Genomic DNA, 26820 nt, shown 5'->3' on the forward strand with positions numbered 1-26820 from the left:
ATAAATTTTCATATACTAACATTGGAAGGCTTTATAAATAATGGAAGGAATCCAATGCATAGATATTGTTATTTATAAAGAGATTTGGTAGATACTTTTATAACACTCCATTTTGTAATTATTAATAATTATTACATTTTGAAATTCATGCTTATCATAATTTTCTCTCAAACACATTGCAATATTTACCTCTGTTATGTGTTTAATAAAGTCTTGTCTTCAAATGCTTTTAGGAACAGAACCGGGTTGTATATACTCATTTCACTTTTTTATTTAATTCTAAAAAATTAAAAATTATTTATATATATATATATAATTTCAAAACTCACTTCGTAAATCCGGTTCAATTAGTTCAATTAATCAGATCAATTCATTTCCTCGAATTCTTTTATCAATTAATGTAATAGGCCAATTTCGGCCCAATCTCATTTACAAAACACTAAACCCCTTAAAACCCAAACCCATCCACACTTTTACAAACCCAAAACAGTAAAGCCCGATAGGCCCAAAACTCTAAAAATTTTGGAAAGCCAGAAACCCTAGGGTTTCTGGCGCCGTTGCCCCATGTGCGCCTGACACTGTACCACCATGTCGGCCACCACACCCTACGCGTGCTGAGCCTTCACACACCCCACCGTCCGTGCCCATTCCCTGCAATCAGACAAGACAAAAGGAATAAAAAAATCGGTGAGAAAGGGTTATAAAAACCCAAGTCAAAAATTGCCAGGGGCTTCTTTTTTTTCGGTTTTTCGATAGTTTAAAAACAAAAAGCAGAGAATACACACATCAGTTTTTAGGAACAACAATAGATCAATATTGAATATTATCAAAACCCAGATCAAGGAAAAAGGTGAAAAAAACCTATTCTCTTTCATATTACCGAATCATTTTTTTCTTTTTATTGGCTTTTTTTCCTAGACTCTAATACATTCATACATATATATATATATACAATATTATAAAAATATAAAAAAAAATCAAATTTTTACCTTTCCTACCATGCCGCGGACCTCCCATGGCCGTCCGGTGAAAGCCTGTGGTAGGAGCTCCCCTCCCTCTCTTCTTTCCTCGCTCCCTCTTTTCTCTCCCTCCTCTTCTTTTTTTTTCTTTCTTCTATTTCAAATGAAAAAAAAATTTGGCTTATATAGGGGTCCAAAACGCACCGTTTTGGACCCCCCTTTAAAGCAGAAAACGACGCCGTTTTGATGCGGGTCTGGTTTGGGTAGCTCGGAGACTCAGACAATATATGTTTTATCACACGACATGGCTAATTTCAAAGCTGGACCCAATAAAATACATGATGGAATCGCCGGCACTATCAGGAAGAATGGCGCGATGGCAGATCCTCATTCGGAATATGACATTGCCTATGTAAATCAGAAGTCGATAAAAGGAAGCGCAATAGCTGACTTCTTAGCAACTCGAACGACAGAGGAATATGAGTCTTTAAGATTCGATTTCCCAGACGAAGACTTAATGTGTATCACAGAAATAGAATCCGAGTCATCAAAAGAGAAGTCATGGAAGATGTGCTTTGATGGTGCGTCAAATGCTCTAGGGCATGGAATTGGAGTAATCCTGGTATCACCAGACGGGAATCATTATCCGTTCACCGCAAGACTGAACTTCTTCTGTACCAATAATATCGCAGAGTATGAGGCCTGTATCATAGGGCTTCGTGCAGCTATCGAGCGAAACATCGAGATCTTGGAGGTGTACGGGGACTCAGCCCTAGTGATTTACCAAATCCGTGGAGAGTGGGAAGTGAGGGACTCAAAATTGATTAAGTATAGCGATTTAGTGGCTAGATTGATCAAGGAATTCAAAGAAATAACTTTTCATTACTTCCCACGAGAAGAGAACCAACTGGTGATGCCACGCCACTTTGGCTTCAATGTTCAAAGCAAGTAAAGAAGCGAAATAATGCCCTCAAAATGAGCACATACGAGGTCCCCGCACTTTGTTGTAGCATTGAGAAAGAGGCGATTTGACGGCCATGGTTCCATGATATCTTAGAATATATCAAGAATCAAAGCTATCCCGAACAAGCGAATGAGAACGACAAAAGAGCAATCGGATGAATGGCGGTGGATTTGTTCTTGATAGGGATATCCTGTATAAAAGAGGAAAGGATCAAGTACTTTTGAGATGCGTGGATGATGTCGAAGCCAAAAGATACTTGAAGATGTCCATGAAGGAATCATGGGACACATGCCAATGGTTTCGATATGGCGGAAAGATTATGAGACTCGGTTACTCTTGGTTGACGATGGAAAGCGATCGTATTAGTTTTGCGGAAAATGCCACAAATGTCAAATCTATGGCGATAAAATTCATGTAGCCCCTTCACCCCTTCACGTCATGACTTCTCCGTGGCCTTTTTCTATGTGGGGCATGGATGTTATAGGGCCAATTTCTCCAAAAACATCAAATAGACATCGATTCATTTTTGTGGTTATCGATTACTTCACAAAATAGATAGAAGCTGCTTCGTTTGCCAATGTGACGAGGACTGCAGTTTGCAAGTTTTTGAAAAAGGAAATCATTTGCGGTATGGTTTGCTCGAAAGAATCATTTGAGATAATGCCACGAATCTGAACAATAAAATGATGAAAGAAGTGTGAGCAGTTCCAAATAAAGCATCATAATTCCTCGCCCTATCGCCCAAAGATGAGCAGGGTCATTGAAGCGACTAACAAGAATATTAAGAGGATCATTGGGAAAATGGTGAGACATATAAAGATTGGCACGAGAAACTTCCATTTGCTTTGTTTGCATATCGCACATCTCGTGCGAACATCTACGGAGCAACTCCTTTCTCTCTAGTCTATGAAATGGAAGTCATGCTACCTATCGAGGTTGAGATCCCTCTCTGCGAGTATTGATGGAATCAAAGTTAGAAGAAGCGAATGGGTTCGAGCTCGATATGATCGATTGAACCTCATTGAAGAAAAACGTCTAAGGGCAATTTGTCACGGAAAATGTACCAAAAAAAATGATCGTGACCCATGACAAGAAGGTACGACCAAGAGAATTCCATGAAGGAGAACTCGTCTGAGAAAGATTCTCCCAATACAAAAAGACTGCGAGGAAAATGGGCACCAAATTGGGAAGGACCATACGTTGTAAAAAAGGCATTCTCAGGCGGAGCTTTGATCCTTACCGAGATGGATGGGAAGAAGCTACCGAATCCAGTGAACTCAGATGCAGTGAAGAAATATTATGCTTGAGATGAAAACCCGAAAAGGGCATCTAAAAAAAAAAAAAAGAAGGGATCAGAGCGAAAACCCGAAAAGGGCGCTTTGGTTAAACATAAAAGATTAGGATGAAAACCCAAGAGGGCATTCTAATGAAGCAAATATTAAACTTACAAGGCAAGGCGTTTTAAAGCACGACAAGCGGTGAGACTACAGTATTTGAAGCATCTCTGAAAGCTCGAAATCTTCTACGCAAGGAGCCAAACTCTAAAAGATTCTTGATTAAGGAACGTGAAGAGTTCATGTGTCGAATATCTAAAGCATTTGTATCCGTTGAATACGATCTCTTCTTTGCACATTTGTACTATCATTGGTTAACTTTCTTTGTTGGCCACATTTGAAATAAAGGAATATGAGATATCCTTTTTGTCCCTACCTGACCATTTTCATGCATCTCATTATGTGTTTATTTGATGATAAATAATGAAATGACATACTCTAAACAAAGGAAATGTTAAGCATTACCTAGATGAAAATTTGATAAGTACAAGAGCCTTAAAGCAAGGACAAAATTCAACCAAGAAAAAGAGTGTTATCTGAGAAACGTCGATTACTCGTGAAGCTTGAAGACGGGTACATGGCGTAAAGAGAAAGTCAAGAGCCGAAGTAATGAATGCGGACCATCACAAGAATCGTGACGAAAAGGACATACGACAAACATGCTTAAGGAACACTGCATAATCATGTAGGCATAAAGGCATTTAAGACAAACACGTGCATATCATGATAACATCATGCATGGCATATACAGTTAATCCAATAGAGCAAAGGACGTGATGATAGTTGTATTGAATCAAAGGAAAAGACACATGATTTCCACCAGATGATATGTTTTGGGTACTCTGAGGTATATTTAATTCATGTTTTCAAAAATCAACTCATATTATGAGAAATGAGTTGAGCCTCAGGTCACACGCTGAGGTATTTTTAATTTATGTTTCAAAAAATTGACTCATATTGCGAGAGGTAAGTCAAGCCTCAGGTCACACGCTGAGGTGTTTTTAGTTTATGTTTTAAAAATTGACTCATAGTGCGAGAGGTGAGTCAAGCCTCAGGTCACGCTGAGGTATTTTAATTCATTTTGTTTCAAAAATCAGCTCATATTGCGAGGGGTGAGTTGAGCCTCGGGGCACGCCGGGGTATTCTTAGTTTATGTTTTAAATTGACTCATATTGTGAGAGGTGAGTTAAGCCTTTTAATTTTTGTTTTTCAAAATCAACTCATATTGCTAGAGGTGAGTTGAGCCTCGGGGCACGCTGAGGTATTTTCAGTTTTTGGGTTTTAATTTCAACTCATATTGCGAGAGGTGAGTTGAGCCTCAGGACACGATGAGGTAATTTTAATTTCTGTTTTTCAAAAAAGTCAACTCATATTGCGAGAGGTGGGTTGAACCTTTTAATTTCTACTTTTTCAAAATCAGCTCATATTGCGAAAAGTGAGTTGAGCCTTAGGTCACGCCGAGGTATTTTCAATTTCTGTTTTCATTATTTATATTTTTCAAAAATCAACTCATATTGCGAAAGGTGAGTTGAGCCTCTCAATTTATATTTTTCAAAAAAAAAAAATCAACTCATATTGCGAAAAGTGAGTTGAGCCTCAGTTCACATGCTGAGATATTTTCAGTCTTTGTTTTTAATGTCTGTTTTTAAAGAGTTAATTCATATTGCGAGAAATGAGTTGGGCTCAAGATTACAGGACGAGTAAAGAATAAAGATTGAAATTGATGAAAGACACCAAATGTGGCCTCCCTGAAGTTGCAGTGGAGCTGATCGAGGATAGTAGATTTTGCCTTTCTAAAGTTACAGAAGAGAAGATCACAAACCTCGTCTCACTAAAGTGATAGAGGAGTAGATGGAAGTTACAAGGCACATATTAGAATATGCAGTGGATTGAACCTAAGCTACAAGATACGGTGGACTGGAAGGAGACCATCTGAACAAGAAGAGCACCAATGAAGTCAAGACTCGGCAGGACAGGGCAAAATTGGCCTTTCGCTTAGTCTTTGCTCTATTCCCGTTACACGACAATGAGCAAAGAGGGGCAGCTGTAATAGGCCAATTTCGGCCCAATCTCATTTACAAAACACTAAACCCCTTAAAACCCAAACCCATCCACACTTTTACAAACCCAAAACAGTAAAGCCCGATAGGCCCAAAACTCTAAAAATTTTGGAAAGCCAGAAACCCTAGGGTTTCTGGCGCCGTTGCCCCATGTGTGCCTGACACTGCACCACTATGTCGGCCACCACACCCCGCGCATACTGAGCCCTCACACACCCCACCGTCCGTGCCCATTCCCTGCAATCAGACAAGACAAAAGGAATAAAAAAATCGGTGAGAAAGGGTTATAAAAACCCAAGTCAAAAACTGCCAGGGGCTTCTTTTTTTTCGGTTTTTCGATAGTTTAAAAACAAAAAGCAGAGAACACACACATCAGTTTTTAGGAACAACAATAGATCAGTATTGAATATTATCAAAACCCAGATCAAGGAAAAAGGTGAAAAAAACCTATTCTCTTTCATATTACCGAATCATTTTTTTCTTTTTATTGGCTTTTTTTCCTAGACTCTAATACATTCAGACATATATATATATATATACAATATTATAAAAATATAAAAAAATCAAATTTTTATTTTTCAAGCCACCATGGCAGACCTCATGGCCGTCCGGTGGCCGCCACAATGGCCGAGCTCCCTCCCTCTCTTCTTTCCCGCGCCCTCTTTCTCTCCCTCCTCTTTTTTTTTCTTTCTTGTTTCAAATGAAAAAAAAATTTGGCTTATATAGGGGTCCAAACGCACCGTTTGGACCCCCCTAAATGTAAAACGACGCAGTTTTGATTTGGTCGGGTCGACCCGACCCGTCCGACCGAGGATCCGCGTGTTTTTAAGGGAGGGGCTATTTTGCGATTGGCCCTCCGCTTTTCAACGTTTTATAATCAAGTTTTTTATATTTTAAATTCGCCCCATTGTTTTGCCTGATTTTGTTCGGTCCCCACGCCACGTGATGTTTTAACATCTGGGTTTATTGTCCTTTGACCCTCCTATTCTTACGCGTGTTGTAATTAAGTCCCTCCTCTTTATTTCCTTTTAAATTGACCCCATAACCCGTTATTGTTTTAATTTTAGTCCTTCTTCGTCTCTTTTGTTATTTTTATTAAATATCATCATTATTTTTGAATTATTAATATCATTAATATTGTTATTATTATCATTATTATTATTATTATGTGTTAATATTTTTTCCGCTTCATATGTGTATGTATATATGTATTACTTAATATTCAATATTTTTGATTCCATTTTATTCAATATTTCATGAATGTCGTGTTTGTTTCTTCTTAGTTCAATATTATCTTTATTATTATTATTATAATCATAGTACATGTTTTGTTATGTAATTTATATGTTGTATGTATTATCATTTTAATTATATATTATATACATGTTGGATGTGGTATTGTTCATGTATTTTATTATATATGTACATAACTTTAATATATTATATATATAAGTATATTTTTATGTAATATTAGTACTCAAATATGTATTTAACCTTAAAATCATATGTGTATATTATGTAAATAATTTAATATTATATTTCTTTTATACGTGTTACGTACATAAGTTTTAAATATTATATTTTATATATATTATTATGTATATTTTAATATTATTAGGTTTCTATTTTTCTTTACTATTATGTGTATCTCTAATATTATACGTTTCTAATACTATTATTTATATAAAATTATATATGTATATATATGTGTATGTACGTGTGTAATGTGCAAAAATAGTTTTATTATTATTATATTTATTATTTCTAAGGTAGGTATGTATTATATATGTTCAATATATGTCATATGTATTTTATCGATAATAGTTATGTATTTTTACTATCTTATGTATATACTCCTAACACTATATATATAGTATATTTCCAACACTACTACTATTTAAATATATATATATACATATATATATTACATATATACTCTTAATTATCTTTATATATATATTCATGATATTCTCATTGTGTTCTTGTATATGATACTATTGTTACATTTAATATTGCGTGCATTGTCATTTTTTTTTATATCATTGTTGTATATATTATGTGCCTTGGTGTAATTCCAACCATTATCCTTCATTTCCCGCCTATTTTTATATATATTTCCCCGTTGTTCATTATTTTAAAATATTTATTCGTGTTTTATTAATTACAATACATAAGGCAATACATCGATTTAACACCATGTCATTGATTTCATTGCTATGTTGGGTGAACGTCAATCGACTCGTGTTAAGACGGTATATCCTTCTAAAAGAATCAAAAATTTCAACCTTCTTGTCTTTTTTATCGGATCACGATTAAATTTTAAATTGAATTCGTATTTTTGAACATCAAGACAACACGCGTTTATGAGATACCAATTTTTGGGCGTCGCGAGGGTGCTAATACCTTCCTTGCGCGTAACCGACTCCCGAACCCTAATTTTTCTCTGACTTTTTAACGTAAACCTTAACTCGGCCTTTTTCTCGTTTTTTAAAAGAAAATTTAATAGGTGTCCGATCACACCTAGTAAAAAGATCGGTGGCGACTCCCGGTTTAATCTAAAATCAAATTTCAAATTCCAAGTTTTTAATCGCCACAATTAGCGACCCGAAACCAAGATTTTTACGTCGCTACAATTAAAAGAAATTATTGGACACTATTACCGAATAAGTTGAATCATCAAATGTTAGTTCAATCGAAAAAAAAAAAATCAAATCCAAATTTTACGACTATGGTTAGCAGCAATTATATACCAAGAATCAAGGTTTTATAAAATTTTAAGTGTATTTAAAAAGCCACGTAGGAATTATTTTATAATTACACATATGTGGCATGATTGATTAAGTACTATAATTACAGGATCAAACAAAATTACATGTAATTGGAAGATGTTAATTACACTTTTCAATTTTTAAAGGAAGGAAGAAATTAGAGAAATTACAAAAAAAAACATTCAAATCAATTAATCTGTAGTTTTACAAACATGCTCGTATATGATTTAAGTACAAAGTGTTGTTTTTGTACAATAATAATATTATTTTAATTTTAGTATGAATATTTTTATTTTATTTTTAAAAATATAGTTATATATTATTTTGTTAATCTCATTTAAAATAATCCCAAAATTTTATTGATGAAAGATGCTTTCCTACTAAAACTAAATGGTTAGTTAAATTACATGGTGCTTATTATAAATTATTTATACTAGATTACATAGTATTCCTTTTGATTATTTATATTTGACTAATGATCAACAGATAACAATGAGTATATGTTTAATTTTAGAGAAAGAATAAATTAACAAATATAAAATGTTAGAATAATTAGATAAAATTGTATATAATTAATATTTTTCTTTTAATTTTATAAGTAATCATAATATCTTATACTTTCTTCGATTAACAAATTATATGAATTTTATTACTTGATTATATAATTTTTTCTCAAGTATTATCAATAATTTTATAATAATTAATAATATTTTAGAATTTGAAATTATATATTTATGTAATTTAATTTATACAATCAAATAAATTTTATGGTATAATTATACCCTATCAAATAATCTCATTTAAAGAAAGTTTTATTTATTTGGTGCATAGATTTTGGAATCTTAGCGGTTGCCTACTTGTTATTCATGTGGGTAACTGACGATTGTAATTGTTTATATATAGGTTCATGCCTGTTACACCGGTGCATGATCTCAGTAAACTTATTCATGAGTCGGATCTTCTGTTTAAGGTTCAAGACTTATCTAAAAAATGAGAAAATTTAAACAAAATATGATGCCTAAAAAATGGGTTTTAATAAAATTTAAAATTTATTTTCTATATAAGCTGAGTCTTGGATAAATTTTTTTTGCTTGAGCGCTCAGCCTGACTTAGTCTAAATATATTATCTTATAAAAATATTAATTAATTATATATATTTATATTAAATCACTAACCCAATAATAATTAAATTCATTATTCAAAATCTAAAAAAAGAAAAAAAAAAACTTACCTAATTAAATAACCCAACCCAAAATATAAAATTTCAAAATTATATTTAATACAATAAAATATTTTTTTGTGTTTTTAATATAATATAATATAATTTATTATTATATTTATGGTAATATTTTTAATGTTTGATATGTTAAAAATTATTTTCACTTTTTTAGTGCATTATATTTTTTAAGAAATTTATTTTAAATAAAATTAATCTTAAAAATCAAAATATGAGCTGGCTGAGTTGACTTCAATATTACTTTTCCTAAATTGGATCAGGATTAAACAAAAAAAATCCTTCTTTTAAATTAAATCGAAATTAAATTTAAAAATTAATTTAAATACTTTATATGGGCTGAGCTAGACCCATTAACACCATTACACTATAGGAGTAAACTCATCTACTTTGTATCTGTATATGGACTTGAGTAGTGAGAAGATTGGGCTTTGTCCTTACCTTTTTTTGTTGTTCATGGGAACACATCCTAGCATTCATCATCACTTGTGATAAATAGGAATCAAAAAATTCGAATCATTCAATATATATTGAATCGCTTCATTTTGAATGAAGTAGATTATTTTGAAAGCGAATATAACTGCCAGATGATTTTTTCTTTTCAACAATGGAGTTTTAATATTTGTTATCGTATCTCGCTTTATTCCACTATATGAAATTACTATTTTATTATTATTTATATAATTATTAAGAGGGTAAAAATGTAAAATGCATTATAGAAAAAAAGTATATATTTTTGTTTAAATTTTTAAACAATTATGTTGAAATATTTACTTGACTTTAAAAAAAAAGAACATAGTCAAGTGAGAACGGATGCATCTAACATCTATGGAGATAATAATAATTTTTCAAAATTATACATCCATAATGAAACGCGACAGATGATAGAGCAGAGCGTGCTAATTATGGAGCAGTGATAGACTGTAGCAACATCTGCTCTGCTATATCCATTGTCATCCTTAGCCACAAATCAAAATAAGTAATTTTAGTTTTGTCAAGAGTCATTTGGATAAGTTGGTTTTAATTTTATAATATGTTATTTTTTACATATTATATTAAATATATAATATTATAATGTAAATATTAAAAATATGTTAAGTTTTTAAGACTAGGGGTGATATCGGTTTGGTTTGGTCGAGTTTTTTGAATCGTTCATTATTATTTAATTTAGTTCAGCTTGATTAGGTTCTCGATTTTTCTATTTTTTTTTTTTGTTTTGGAATTTTAGACCTATTTTTACAAAATGAGCTTTGTTGGCTTTTAAATATTATTTGATAAAATTTCAAAGTCTTTTTCATAAATATTTCTTAAAAACAATATTTTTTAAAGAACTTCTAAATTATTTTTAGTATTTTTATTTTAATATATAATTAATTTTTATATAAAAATAAAAAATAAAATTTGATTCAATTTTGGGTAACCGTAATTTTTAAACTTACATTTCATAAATCGTCCAAACAACTTGGTACGGGTTGGTTTTCAATACTTTGGTTTTTCTTACTCAACCCTAATTAAGATTTTAATAAAATAGGTGTAAACTTAAATAAAGTTTGAATTAATCATTTATAAATATAAATGAGATTGGTCAAAAGTTAAGATTTATATTTTAAATTATGCCGGGCTTAAACAAATATGAAATACTGAAGTTAGTCTCAAACTCTACCACTAAAATCTCTAATGAGAACTAATTGTAAAAGGTTAAAATATGCTCTAAGCTCCTATAATCTTAATATATATATTTGGAATTTAATCCTTATATTTTTATTTCAAGGTTTAGTCCTTATGCTTTTCTCATATAAAAATTCAAATCTAATTAATAACACGTTAAAATTCTTTTATTAAATCTATGTTCATTACAACATTTTTTTTAATTACATAATTATCAAGTGAGTATTTTTATAATTTCAAAATGTCACACCAATAAATTTAACAAAAAAGAAGAAGAAGCTTTAATGATGTTAATATTTGAACATGAATTTTAAAAATAGAAAGACTAAATTCCTAAAAATAAAAATACAAAGACTAAATTTTAAATTTACAAAAAGCATCATTTTGTATTTTAAGCTTGTAAAATTTGGATTTGAACTCTAAATTTATTAGATATCTTCTCTTGACCGTGATTGCATGAATATATGAGATAAACTTAGTTCTTATTGTACTTGACGTCAATGTATGCACGTTAAAACCTATGTCTAAGGACCTAAATTAGTGTCTAACACATATATCCTGACATCTTTATTTAAAAATACATCAAATATGAATATTGCTATACATCAGTGATCATCAACCCAAATCTCAAATAAAATCTGAGTCGCCTACCTATAACCCATGAGAGAACAGCGAGGGGAACTCGCAAACCCAACTCGCAAGGAGAGTTCGCACGAACAAAGGGAAGGTTGTGGTCTTAGTTCGCATATACTCAAAGAGCTCGTAGAAGAGAGACCGCGTAGTCTAGCAGGCAACACAGAGTAAAATATGTGTTCAGCATACCTGAAGTCAGCTCGGAATATTAGTTCTAGGAATAGTGAGGTCAAATCATGAACAATAAAAATACTATAAATATCCGAATATTTTTATTAATAAAATATGAAAAAAAATTACTCAACAAATATGAAAAAGAAAAAAAAATCAATGTTATATAACTACTTATCATGAAAATCATTTCATCAGTTATTTAAGTTTTAGGGTTTGAAAGCAGACACACAGAAGACTCTGAATCCTAAAAAGGAAAATCCCATTTCTCCCAAGCTTCTATCACGTATGTGTTCCATCACCATGACGCCAATGCAATGAGGGGGTTCCTAATTGTCTAAGCTGCCAACAACTTGAAAATGGTAGCTTTCAACGTTAATTATTGAGCTCAACGACCTGTCGAGATGCTCATATGTAGCAATAGCCACAGGCCTTAAAAATTAGTACAAAAGTTTGTTGCAGAGCAGAACCTGACACGTTCAGAACTTTCACAACAACTAGCCTGAACCCATAATAGGAAATGAAATGAATAGTTGTTATTTTCATCATTGATATGTGTTAGATTCAATTTATAGTGGGAGAGATTTAGGTTATTTGGATTGTGATTTATTTGAATCAGATTTTAAATTTTGAACTTATTTTAGGGTTAGTTTAACTATGTTTTTAAAAGTGATTTTTAAAAGTGTTGTAGAGAATTATTTTTGAAAAGTTTAGTTTAAAATTTAAGTATTTAGTATTGTTGTCAAAAATACTTTTGATAAATTCATTTTAAATATGTTATTATCATTTAAATAATATTTAAATTTGTTAATATTATTATATTTTAGTAAGAATATAAAAATAATATTATAACTTGTGGTTAATATTTTAATATATGAAATATAAATTTTAAATATTTTAAGCAATAAATATTAATTATTTATAAAATTTAATTAGAATATATTAACTATATTTTAAATATTTAAATATACACCATTAAATATTTGTAATTAATATTTTAAAAATAATTTTTTATTTTTAATTAATGATTTTAACACATTTGTAATTAAGTACCAAGAAAAAAATAGGGGAAAATACTATGTTATTACAGAGGTGAAAAAGTAATTAAGCACCAAAAGTGCTTTTGGGAGAGGAAGAGGAAAAGCTACAAATTTTAGCTTCTCTTTTCAAAAGCACTTTTGAAAAGCCAAAAATCTCACCCAAAAGCAGCTTGTTAACACAACTTTTCTTCCAAAAGTTCTTTTGGAATGTATGTATGGGCCAGGTCGAACTTAACTAAAAATTTAGGCCCTTTTTCTAGGCTCGGACCTGGCCTAGCCCAAAAAATGGGCCTAAATTTTTGTCCAAGCCTACCTCGGATAAAAATATTAAAACCCGGGTCCAATCTTGCCCACCCATTTTAATTTTTATATAATTTTAATATATATAATACATAAAAAATACTAAAAATATCAAAATAAATATTTTCCAACAAATTAAAAATAAATTTTAAAAAATATGTATACTTAAATAAAACTAAGATAGATGCAACTTAACAAGCAAATGCCTCTAAAATAATAAAAAAATTAACAAATGTCTTTAAAATAATAACAAAATTAACAATAAAACTCATATTTTTTTATCCTTTAGTGAATTCGGGCCTGGCCAGGCCCGAGCCAACAATGCCTTACCTAAGGCCCGGCCCTTTTTTAAACGGGCCTTATTTTTTTTATCCAAGTCCATTTTTTGGGCATATATTTTTGCCCAAATCCTCACACATTTCAGGCGGACCAGGTGGCCGGACCTATGAACAAATTTATTTTGGAGCAAGAAGTGCTTTTTTTAAGCACTACTAAACATGTCCTTAGTCTTAAGCAAATTTGATTATTTTGGATTCAAATTTATCAATAATATTTATTAGGTTAAGTGATTTAAAGTTTTTCATTTGAATTAAAAATTTGAGTTATGATTATTTCAAGATTCTTGTTTATTTGAGATATTAAGAGTTTAAATTATTTTAGATTTTTGATGATTTCTTAATTTTATATTCGAGTGATTGACTTTTTAGAGTCAAATTAAGAATTTGAATTAATTGGTCGAATTAATTTAGAGATTATTTAAAATATGAGTAAATTTTTTAAAAAAGAATAAATTACACCCAATGTTACTAAACCATTAGTAAGTTTAAGTTTTGGTCATTTAACCTAAAAAAATTACAAAATAGTCAATGAACTATTCGAAAGTTATAATTTAAGTCACTAGATTTTTAAAATAGTTATTATATGGCCTTCTTTATTCGAACTATCTGCACTAATCGAAAGCTCATTTCTCCTTCTCTTTTACTGTTTAGTTTTTTTTTTAATAAAACAATTTTGAACATTACGAATTTGTGAATCAAAATTCAAATAGTTTTCTTCTCTGATCACCAGCACTAGCACTAACTGTTAGATCAAGTTGGATCTAAGATATATTCTTCTACTCAATGATAGGTATTGATCCACTATACAAATTGTTGAATCATCACTTGGAGCTTGTTAATCAGGCTTTTATTTTTATTTAAAATAAAACTTAACAGCCTAGTAATTTAAATAATTTTTTTCAAATAATTCAATGACCATTTTATAATTTTTTTAAAATTGAGTAACTAAAATATAATCTTAATAATGATTCAGGTTAGGTATAATTTAGTCTCGAAATATTATATTTCCATATCCATATAGGAACATATACAATCAACTCGGATAGGAGCCAAAACTAGGGACAAAGATTGCTGTGTCGGCTTAGAATGATGGGTTCTGAGACAGGGGACCAGCAATTCCCAAGTGTAGGAAAAAAACACATAGAATTAAAGAGTGGAGTTGTTAATGAGACAAAAGGGAATTTTATTAAGAATCTAGAAATGCAAAATGACTTTGAAGATAAAGACAATAAAACAGAAGGAGATCATCCAATAACACTCACATTGCCTCAATCCTGTACAAATAACTAAATAAAGTTTTACTCTTGATTTTGATTCATCACTGTAGGGTTTTGAATTTTTGCTTTGTTTTCACATTTGAAATTGTTTTTGGTACAACCTTGATACCAAAAGTGCTGCACATTAAAGACTTTGGGGTCCACTAAAACCTAAACGGTTGTATGATTTTTTTTTACGACGGTAATAAGTCGACTTGAAAATAGATTTGGATTTTTTTTAGTTTTTTCAGTGTAAAGTAATTTGTGAGGACGTTGGAATTTGTGCTTTAAAACACTCTTCAATGCTTAAGTTAATGAGAGAACTTTAAAATGAAAAAACTAAGGAAATAAAGTTGTAGAGATGGATTAATATGCCCTTATGCTTAATCCCTAATGATCATTATAACTTCGAGTTTTAATAGACCCCAAATTCTTTAAAGTTTCATGGTTATGTGTTGAAATTAAATTATAACGTTTAAGTTTCAAGATACTTTGTATAGAGCAACATGAGAGAAATTACCTTAAACCCATGGTTATGTAACTTGCGAATTTCGAATCCAAATTCAACCTTGAATTTCTTACCACTGCTTAAGCTCGGATAGACCTAATTATAGTCTCCATTAAAACCTAGGTGGTTGTGTGATTTTATGAGTTTTAGGTATATTTATTAATGGACTCGACTTGAACATGGATTTGAATGCTCTTGAATTTCTTTAAGGCGAAGGTAACTATAAGGGCGTCAAAATTTTGTGCTCTAAAACATTCTGTAATGCTTAACCCCTAAGGATTGTTATAGCTTTGGGTTTCAATGGAACCCAAAGTCCTTTAACCCCATGTTTACTTATCAAGATTAAGCTATAATGATTAAGTTTCAAGACATATTTTTGAATCGATACCTCTCTTGTAGAGGGCAACATGGGAGATATGACCTTAAATCCTATGGTTACATAAGTTGCAAATTTCGAATTTGAGCTTAAACCCGAATTTTTTACCAACACTTGAAACTTGATTATATTCTACACTAGACTAAAGTTTGAGGGTATAAATTAAGAGAGTACTGAGAAGTAAAGAAAGTAGTTGTAGACTTGTCATCTGATGGTGAAAATACATTCATAGGAAAAGGCTCTCTGCCCATTATATCTCTATTTTTTTCCCCACTTTCAGTCTTTTTGGGGTGGAATTTTAGCATCCCAATGAAATTCCCCAAAAATTTCCCCTTTTCTTTGCCTTTATTGTTCCTCCATTGTTGCTTCTGCAAACCCTTCGTAAAATCTCCCTTTTAAAATCCCTTCCTCTCTTTCCACTTCCTCTTCATTTAGCCTAAAGGGATCACTGAGTTTTGGTTCTAAAAAGAATGGGAGCTTATGTTGATTTCATAGGAACTTTGGATTGGGTGAATAGTTATGGTAAGAAGCAATGCAAAAGCCTCTTTTGGAGAGCCAAAGCAGCATTGAAGAAAACTGTGAAGAACCATAAGAGAAAACAGCAGTTCATATTCCAATATGATCCTTCAAGTTATGCTCTCAATTTCGACGATGGTCGTTGCTGGTCAGATACCGGTTTAGAAGCAAACATGATCAGACTTAACCAGATTCGGGATTGTTCACAATGTAAGAACATGTGTGTTTATCACGTTCCTCGTGTCAAATCTTAAACCAAAGCTTTTGCTTTTCTGTTATGTTCTTTGTTGTTTGGTCTTTTTGTGATTTGAAATTTGAATCTCGATATCCGCAATCTTGGAAAAAATTTAGGGTTTTTGTTCTTCCTTTTTTTTTTTTTTTAAATTATCAAATGGAATCTCCATTGAAGGTATATAAATGCATGAACAGCAAATTGTACAATGGCTCAAGAGGACTGGATTTTCACCTAAGAACAAAGTAAACATCAATCAAAGGCTGAAAATAAAACATCAATCACATCTTAGCAAATGAAATCCAACAAATTCCTAGCTAGTCATTATGAAGAGGTTACAAGCATAAAACCGCTTCGTTCATCACGATCTAGAGGATCGTTCAAGGCAACTCGATTCCCCGAGAATGGCTTGCAAGCTTTTCAAACTGTAGGATCTTCAAGAGTGGCATTCGACAAATCATTTATTCGAGGATAAGCAGCTTTCTCATCGAGTTGATTCTGAGCCCATATCAGCATCTTTAGCAAGCTTGGAAGCTTGGGGTCTGGAACTCCAGCATGCAGATTAAGCAGATCTTATTAATTCTCTAAGGCAGGCGAAATAAACCCGAAGCTTAAATCATGTCAACTATGTACAAAGCAAACAATTGCATTCTTCTTTTCCTGGTTTTTCGTTTTTATTTAACATGCAGGTATCAAGGCCAGACCACTAAAGAACTAAGTAGTTTGTGCATAAAATTGACAGGTAATCCGTAATTGTAAACAAGAAATGCACGATCAGACTTAAGTTCCATTCCCTGTAGAAAGTTAAGACAAAACCTAGAAAAGTTGGTATCGAGTAACAACAGACAAACCTTTTTCATGACTCTGGCTAGTAAGAATGGCAGCGTTCACCTCACTTGCTGTCTTAAGTCGCTGTGATATGTCCAGAAGTTCTCCGACTGGGCAGTTTGAAACATCTTCAAAAGCCAAGAGCGATACAGTTCTCTCCAACTCCTCTAAAAAGCTTTGCTGCAGAAAAGAATCGACATTTTAAATCCGCATTTTAGCAAGAACTGAATAATGCTAGTTACATGTCCAAAATTAGAAGCAAAATAAGCATTCATAAAAGAGTTTTCGAGTAAGAATGAAGAAGAGTCACGTTTTCTTCTCCCCTAGGTGCGAGCTCCTCTTGAGCAAACTCTAAGGCTTCTTCTATTTTTCCATTCCTAATCAATTCTATCAATCTCTGTTGCTGGAGATGGAAAAAGAGTTGCGGATTCGTATCCAATATCTACAGAAAAGAAATGAATTTCCAGAAAGTGAAGATAGTTTCAAAATATTAGTTTCTTTTACAGCAAGTATTGGAAAAATATTCATATCGGAAAACGAAAATTGCTTGACCACCACTAAATACAGGATTACTCATTCAAATCAAAATTTGTACCTTTCATATCGCAGATTTCATATTTGACGTATAATAACAATGAATCAGTGATGATCAATAGAGTTTTAGTAGTTACAGAAGTCATTGCATCGTAATCAAACATACTACCTCGGGATTTAAATCGTTAACTTTCTCGATCGCATCCTCAACATTTCCACTTTGTACAGCCTTTTTAACAGCCATGCGATCCGTGATTGTTGCAAGATCAATATCTGCTGTTCCACAATAAGGAAAACAAAACTAAAACTCGAAGAACAGTAGTAACAGAGCGAGCACAAGAGTAAGCATTGATCTTCTTTATAGGATACGCTCAGTTCCCGATTCCATTTGGAATTTTTCAGCAGCTTCAACATAACCCTCAGTGACGAGAAAATTCATCACCAATTTATTCATGTCTTCTTTCCTTATTTTAACATCGTTTAATCGCTTTTCCCACTCTTCCCGTGTAATCACTTTCTTCGAGGTAGCCTGTCAGCAAAACAATTTGAATCGTAAATACATTCCATTACAATACAAATTGGAACATAATCCATTCACCGGTAATCTACTATGTCCCTCATACATAGTTCAATACAAATACGATGCTGACAGTTTCTGAACCGACTATCTTTAATCCCAATATATTTGGGGTCGGCTACAACCACCATCCTCTCTTCGAGTTCTACTTATTTCACATCCAACTAATGCACGCATCCCTTGATATACATCCTACATAGCCAAATCACCATAAATAGTTTTCTCTCGACTTAACTCGGAATCAAGTAACCTCATTTCTAACTTCTCTTTTGAACTCAAATACATATTGCAATCATACAACCTTGATACAAAAACATCTCAGTTCTCAATCCATGACCCAATATTCAGTATGACAATTTAAGAGGAAAAAGAATATACTAAGCTAAGCTATGCGAAAGTTAGATTTATCTTTTATCTAGATTAAAGATTTAATTATTACAAATATATATATATATATATATATATATATATATAGTACAGTAAAAAAAATCATATTGCATAGCTAGCTTCTAGTTGCTTTCACAGCTAAAATTAAAGATTAAACATGTTTATTTTTCATAAAAGAATCAATGATCAAATTATCCCAAAACCATCAAAAAAAAAATATAAAGGAATTATACCATTTGTTCTTCAATTTCAGCTAGTTGACGAATCACAAACCAGAACAGTGACATCAGTGCTCCACCTTCACTCCCATTTTATTCCCAAATTGCTCAGCTATCCCTACAAAATATATTTATACATATAAAGAGAAGAACCCAGAAATTTCATATCAAAAAAGATTTAAGCTCTTTTTTTCATATCTGAAACTCAACTTAACAATTAGTCAACAAATAAAACCCCTTTTTTCCGACTGAAATTAGGAAAAAAAAATACCTTTGAGAAAGATGGATTGAGAAAATGATTGAAATTGCAATGATTGTATATACTTATATGAAATTGAAAAATACTAATAAAAAAAGGTTTTCTTTTTCTTGGGTTTCCAAATCTGTTCTCGTTGCGATCCCTTTCTTTTCTTTTATGTTTTGCTAAGCTGTAAATGTATACATATATTTTTTTTAGATTGATTGGGCCATAGCCGACATTGTTGAGACCTAAGAGTTGGGTTTAAGATTCTGGGTCTCAATCTATGGGGCCTCAAGCATATTTTTCATATTGAAAATGTTCTTTGATGATAGCGCCTTGCCCAACATTAGATTTGTTGATAGGTCTGATTGGTTCGGATTGCAATTCGAATATAATCCAGACGAACCTTTTCGCTATTCATTTAATATTGAACTTTTAAGAAAATTATTAATATTATATATATTTTGTAATTAAATTTAAATAAAATTGCATTTGAAACCTAGCCAAGTGCGAACTAAAGCCAAATTTATCTTGTCTTGTCCAAGCTTGATGAGATTACCTCAGCTATAGCATTATCCCCTAGCTCTGCCATCCTAACTCTGTTAGCATGGCTCCGCCACAAACACGTTATGTCAAGATTTTAATAATATTCAAGTCAACCATCTTTGACAAATAATCTATACAATAAGACAATTACTATTTGGTCTAGTTTAAGAGATCTCACATTGCTCACTTAATAAAGATATTGGAAGGGACTTACTAGGATGTCCTATTTGGTCAACCTATTTAAGCTCTCTTTCATCTTAAGAATAGATAAGTTCACTTATCTCTTACCTTACAATCTCTCTCATCTACCAATCCTCTCCTTTCCCTCGTCTCTCTCCATCTTGTTCCCCATCTTCTCTATTAGCACAATACTGCTATCCTCTTAAGTAGGAAGAACCATCCAGGGGCGAAGCCGGGGGCTGCAATGGCCCCGGCCCCTAAAATGTAAAATTATTTTTTAAACTCTTAAATTTTTAAAAAAATTTTAAATTAGTAAAAATAAAATTACACTTTGACCCTCTAAAATTATAAAAATTCAATTTAATCATTTACAAATTATAAAGATATAAACTATAAAAATTTAAAATTTCATTTGGTCCCTTTAAAAAAAAATTCTGGCTTCACCTTTGGAACCATCCTTGATCTCCGCCACATCCTCCTCCAAGCTACTTCCCTATATCAATAGAACATATCCATAATAAATACATCCTCTTATCTGAAATTTGTATTTGGTTTTTCAAGAATGTAACCCTAAATGTGATGCTGATGATGATAAGTTCCTTTACCATTTGGACATAAGTAAGTTATATTGTACTTAAAAACTAGTTAAAAAAAATTCAAATTCAATTCCATCATCATTAAGCTTCTTTCTCCCCAGTTTCTTTAGAGTAGGAATAGCATAAAGAGGAAGCGGTCCTCTCCGCCCATAATTAATTATTATTTAATTTCTTCAAAAATTATAAAATACATTTTTATTCCCATTATCAAAGATTAGTTGGCCACCTTCCAAAGATAAAACCCATTGCCATCATCTTGTTAGAGGTTAAAAACCAAACCAGTTCTTATAAAAAAAAAAAAAACCTAACCTAGCAATATAAGAAAAAAACCATATAGGCATTCACAAAAGACAGATAAGATGCCTCCCTCCATAAATATATCTATTTATTTTCTATATTGACTTGTCTTATTACAGTAAGTAATGTTTGACTTTGTCATTTTAAGTATACTTTTGTTGTTATTGTTGTTTCAGGCCAAAAATCTAGCTCCTCTCTCCTGATACTTTGCATGCAAATAATAATAATAATAATAAACAATTAAATTTATGAACAAACCCCAAAACTAGTTTTCTTTCAATTTTTTTTTTAAATTTTTTATTTGTAAAAAAAAAAAGTGTTCACTTTTTTACAGACAAAACGTTTGGAATTTGAATTGGCTTTGTCATTCTCATGTATACATGTTTATATTTTGTATGTTAGTCCAACATCATTATTATTACCATTGATTTTGTTCCATTCAAGACTTTGTAAAGCTTTTCCTTTTTTGTGTATATATTAGCTTCTTGGTCTAATAATCATGCCTCCAATTTGCTGTGGTCTGTCATCAATGTCAATGTTATTTGGTAGCAAATCAGTAAAACTTGCCCAGGTACGTAATTTTTTTTCAGACACAAGTAATATATGAATCCATATAAAAATTAATCGAAAATTCGATATTTTTCGCAGCGATTAAAAACGTATCCGAAGTCGATGGTAGACAAGAATTCGCAGAAAACGATGCGTTCTCGTTTCAAAAAGGATAGCTCATCTCAACCGGCATGTAATTTCATTCTTATAATGGAACTTAGGAAAAAAGTTGTAACCTTTCGCGACATTATTGACCTACCACCTTGTAGTACCTCGGTTTCAACAAGTCAGGTATTATCAACATCTCCAATTTTGTACAATTTTTTATATTCAATTTAATCCTTTTGAAAACCCCCTCTTTTATCTTACATCGCTTAAATCCTGAATTTCTGCAGTTGTTATTAGGAACATTGAGAGATCTCCAAAAGTTCTACCCTGGAAGCTTACCACATTTCCACAAGTCAGAACTGAAAAGATTACCACTTGATAAGGTTTGATTTGAGCAATTAATAATTTGAGTAAATTGGACTCTTTTAACAATTTAATTTATGTCTATTTTGAAAATGAGTATATAAGAATAATTAATCATAACATTAATATTTTTTCATCAATTCTACGTAATTTTAATTGATATAATAATAAATTTAGCCTTCAAAACTTACAAATTTAAATCGATTAATATATGTTTCAAGCTAATTTTTCTTATATTTTTAAATTGATAATGATTAAATTGTTTCAATTTTTGAGAGAAACCAATGTGTTGAATATTGATTTATATCATATAAACTAACAATCTATATGAAAAAAATTGCATAAACAGATGTTGATATACTTTTGCAAGGCATTGCAAGAACTTGGAGATAACACATCAAAGATGAATGATGAGCGGATAAACAAAAATAAATATGATATATATGAGAACGACAATTGCAAAAATGTTGATAAACTAAGTACGTAATCTCCTCGAATGGGTTTTTGATTTTCTTGATTTTTATTTTGTTTATGACATCTTATTCATTTTTCTTTTTTTGGTAGTTGAATTTGCCATGGCGGAACTCAATGTGTTGATCAAAATGGCGAGAGAGCAATTCGATATAGCCGCCCCCGACGACGAGGGGGGCGGAAACAAAGGGTTGTATCCTAAAACTAACTCGTTCAAGAAGGAAATGAAGAAATCTTGTTCGAAAATAAGCTCCGGTTGCCCTTCCCCAACATCGGTCATCCCGGAAGTGGCGACTGATGAACCGAATTCTTCGTCCGTTACATTCTCTTTTAGGGTTCAATCGGTGGGAAAATTGAATTCGACGGATGTTAAGCGACTCAAGTTACATATATTTCCGAGTTTTGGGCTTCAGCTTCCCAGTTGTTTGAACCCGAAGAAGATCGCTAGTGTCGGAGACATCAACGTCGACGATGAAGAAAAAGAAAAGAAAGAGGCAAAGGGTGATGATGGATCTTTAGTGATTAATTCAGAAGAAAAGAAAGAAGCAAAGGGTGATGATGGATCTTTAGTGATTAATTCATCCATTGTTGACAAAGACGAAGGTCACATTGATGAAAATAAGAGACTAAAAGAGCCGGTTTCTAGTGATGATAATACTAAAAATGGTAATGATGGATGCAATGATACTAAATTAGCTCCAACAACAGCTGAAGTTTCACCGTCACCAGCACTATCGGCAGAAGTTTCATCGACGATAACGTCTCCGCCGCCGCCGCCGCCAGCTTCCTTGCAGCCGAAGGAAGAGGTAGTATCAGGAGGACCACCATTGTCCCCACCCCCGAAGTTGGATCCAAAAGAACCAGAAGTGCCCAAAACTGAAACAGCAATCCCACCGCCACCTCCTCCTCCGGGGAAGTCAACTTCGGAGGCACCCGGGGGACCCCCTCCTCCGCCACCTCCAGTACCTTCTGCATCAGGAGGAGGAGCAGCACCACCACCAGCACCCTCACTATCCAGAACGCTTACGAAAAAATTTGGACCAACGCCACCACCACCGCCACCCGGGTCACAGGCAAATGGGGGGGCTAATCCGCCCCCTCCTCCGCCTCCCGGAGGAAAATCTGTCCGCACTAAGAAAGGAGGTACTAGATTGAAGAGATCAAGTCATATGGGTAACCTATATAGGAATCTCAAGAGCAAAGTAGAAGGATCTCCAATGCAAGGCAAAGCATTTGGTAAAAAAAAAGGTGGTGGTGGTGGGGTTAAAAACAACAACAGTGGGCAAGGCATGGCTGATGCATTAGCAGAAATAACAAAGAAGTAAATTTCCGATACTCACACTCCAATCTAAATAATCCGAATAATATAAGTCACATTGACTTACCATATTTATTCCTTTTGGTCTCAGATCAGCTTATTTCCAACAAATTGAAGAAGATGTTGAGAAGTATTCAAAATCAATCTATGAGCTCAAAGGTGCCATCGGAAAATTCAAGACAAAGGACATGAACGAGTTGCTTCAGTTCTATAAAGAAGTGGAATCCGTTCTCGAGAACCTAACAGATGAAACTCAGGTAATTTCGAGCTCGTGTAATTTTAAGTTTGTTATTAAAAGTTTTTTGAATTTGGGTTATTTTGATTTGGTTTATTATAAGTTTTGATAATTTCAAGTTGGGGTCGGTTTAAATTTATTTCTAGTTCAGATGATTTTCGAGTTTTGGTTGATGATATTTTATGATGAATTTCAAATTTAAGTTTGAGTTAGATTTAAGGTAATTTTTAAGGATATTGCAAGTACAGTACAAATCAACAATATTAATATTAGATTAACTAGAATTAATTTTGACAATCAAAATCGATGTTTAGCTTCCAGATGTTTATGGATCGCAGGTTCTAGCAAGGATTGAAGATTTCCCAACAAAAAAATTGGAAGCTTTAAGGACATCTTCTACACTTTACTCTAAATTAGAATCAATGATTAAAGAACTCAAGAACCTGAAGATTGAGCCTCCTTTGCCACAACTACTTGACAAGGTTTCTCGTTCCTTCACTAAGGTACCATTCTGGCCATATTACCTGAAAATTGTAGGACCGTTTCGTCCAGTATTGTTTTTTGGTGAGGGTTTAGCTACGCCATCCTGCTCTATGAATCTGTAACATGCCATGTTTTCAAATCCTAGAGTTTTTTTTAGTGTTGGAAGACAAAACCCACATTAAAAAAATAATATTGGACTTGTTGAGGATATAGTCCTAAATAAATTTAGTGTTGGAAGACAAAACCCGCATTAAAAAATAATATTGAACTTGTTGAGGGTACCGTCTTTGATATCATTCCATTCAAAGCCATTTTCCAATAACTCATTAAAATGCTTAAGTTATGTTACAATTTTCAGATCAAAGGGGACATAGATGCTTTGGAGCGAACCAAAGATGAAGAAGCCAAGATATTTAAGGGCTACAATATTGAATTTGACTTCCAAATTATTATGCGAATCAAAGAAACAATGGTTGACGTTTCCTCCGATTGCATGGAGTTGGCATTGAAGGTAACTGATCCAAACTCTAATCTTGTTAATGTAGAGACGAGTTAGAGCAGTTTGAGAATTCAACCGAGTTAAACTTTGAGTATCTTAATACTTAGCAGCTCATGAGCTTAATATATTGAAAATTTTCAAATTTATCTCGAGCACAATCACAAATAATCGAGCTTGAAATTGAATACGAAAATTGATTTTGTTCTATACTTATTAAACAAGTTTAGCAACTTTAAGCAGATTAATTTTTTCTCGAATTGAGCTTGATCCTAAAGAATGAAACTCAATAGAGCTTGAATCGAACTTAGAAACCTGAATTTCAAATTGAGCCCTAACTTCTTACGATTTTTAACTCTACCCTCATAATTGGATTTTTTTACAACTTGGGCTTAGCTTGACTCAATTATACTCGTGTGTGTATATGTCGAGCTTATCATAATTGGATTTTCCATTCTATTTTTTTGGGACTTATTTCAGGAGAGAAGAGAAGGTGATGGGCAAAACAAAAATGGCGGCGTTAAGTTGCTATGGAGGGTTTTCCAATTCGCTTTCCAGGTTTACACATTTGCCGGTGGACATGATGATCGTGCCGAGAAGTTGACACAAGAATTGGCTCAAGAAATTGAGAAGGAAGCCGAAAACCAGTAATTAACCAATCCGATCCAATTCCTTTTAGAAATATATAAACCATCTCAAGCCCGATTTTATTTATTACTTTAGGTCTCAAACCCTTATATTAATTGAATTGGGATTTGAAGGTTTAGGTTATTTTGTCAGCTCTATTTAGGAATTATAATTAGGGTTTAAGTTAAACATGTCAAAATTAAAACCCAAACATGAGAACTTAACTCGATAAATTTGAACCAAAATTGACCCAATTTAATTTAAATATAAAAAGTCAACAACTCTAACATATTTAATCAAACCATAAAACTATTTTAAACCCAAAATAATTTAGAATTGAAATAACTTGAAAAAGTAACGTGAGAGACTTAAACCTATAATAATTCAATTTGAGAAACTCAAACTTAAACAATCCAAACCTAAAGTAATTCAAAAATATATATATTAAAAACCAGATTGACTCAACTCAAAACAAACTATACCCACCTATTTAAGAGTTCTAATTTACACGAAAATGTAAAATTATTAATGTTTCCTTCTGTCTTTTCTTTTTTCAGAAATGAGGCGACACCAACACCAAGAAGAAGGAAAAATAAGCCACGAAGAATGGCGTCTCGAAAGAACACGTGTCCAACTTGTAAGACTGGACTTACTTAGTTGGAAAACATCACAGTTTTGTTTTAACAAATCCGTTATAAAACGGAATCGTAATTTTTCTAAATATGAGATTGGAGGGTTACACTTTTGGTGTAGATAAGAAAGAAAGGATTGTACAAAATGACTTTAAATTTAAACATTCAACTTTGAAAAAATCAAATTTTAAAATTTAAGATGAAATTATTGATTAATGTGATATTAGACTATTAAAATAAATAATATCCCTATTTTATATAATTCTTTCTTGTAAATAAAATATTGAAAAAGAAATTTGTACATTCATGATTCATATGAAATGTTTTCAAATGAAAACCATTATCAATTTACGTTATGTTTGGGAGAGGAATATGATTTTTAAAATTTAGATTTTAAATTCCTTTATTATATAATTTGTGAGAATTAATTGTTTTGTACATTATATATGTGATTTTAAACAATTATATAAAGCATGAATAATAAATTTCTCTAAATATTTACAGTAACTTTAATTTCATTACAGAATAAGTATATACACCTTTTATATGTATTTTTTCATACAATTTATATTATTTTAAAAATCCGAAAATTGTCCTGAAATATTTTTTTTTTAAAATCAAACAAAACCAAATTTTATTTTCATTATATTTTCAGAAATTCAAGTGTACCACTAGAGAATTTTGTATGAATTCATGCAAAGAAAATTGGGGATTAAAATGTGCACCCTAATGACAAATCTCAAGATAATTATTAATTAAGGTTGACTCTGTTAATAA

At 32.0% G+C, this 26820-nt stretch overlaps 2 protein-coding genes across 3 annotated transcripts; one reads left to right on the forward strand and one right to left on the reverse strand.

Moving 5' to 3' along the window:
• Positions 1 to 16584: 16584 nt before the first annotated feature.
• LOC108454061 (protein GID8 homolog) lies at positions 16585 to 19367 on the reverse strand. 2 transcript variants are annotated; one of them, XM_017752368.2, is made up of 7 exons: positions 19173 to 19367; positions 18917 to 19019; positions 18089 to 18248; positions 17889 to 17995; positions 17496 to 17627; positions 17209 to 17365; positions 16585 to 16899 (listed from the first exon to the last, which is right to left on the reverse strand). In XM_017752368.2, the coding sequence occupies exons 2-7, from the start codon at positions 18968 to 18970 to the stop codon at positions 16778 to 16780; spliced, it is 732 nt and encodes a 243-aa protein (XP_017607857.1). In that variant the 5' UTR covers positions 18971 to 19019; positions 19173 to 19367; the 3' UTR covers positions 16585 to 16777. The 2 variants fall into 2 exon arrangements, with proteins under 2 accessions (XP_017607857.1, XP_017607858.1); XM_017752369.2 differs by lacking the exon at positions 17496 to 17627.
• Positions 19368 to 20959: 1592 nt separating this feature from the next.
• LOC108455096 (uncharacterized protein At4g04980-like) lies at positions 20960 to 26396 on the forward strand. The gene is made up of 10 exons (XM_017753707.2): positions 20960 to 21332; positions 21410 to 21601; positions 21706 to 21801; positions 22131 to 22260; positions 22346 to 23573; positions 23662 to 23827; positions 24144 to 24308; positions 24647 to 24799; positions 25265 to 25431; positions 25969 to 26396. The coding sequence occupies exons 1-10, from the start codon at positions 21261 to 21263 to the stop codon at positions 26066 to 26068; spliced, it is 2469 nt and encodes an 822-aa protein (XP_017609196.2). The 5' UTR covers positions 20960 to 21260; the 3' UTR covers positions 26069 to 26396.
• Positions 26397 to 26820: the final 424 nt, after the last annotated feature.

This window comes from Gossypium arboreum, chromosome 9, assembly GCF_025698485.1.
Source record: "Gossypium arboreum isolate Shixiya-1 chromosome 9, ASM2569848v2, whole genome shotgun sequence".
NCBI classification, from domain to species: domain Eukaryota; kingdom Viridiplantae; phylum Streptophyta; class Magnoliopsida; order Malvales; family Malvaceae; genus Gossypium; species Gossypium arboreum.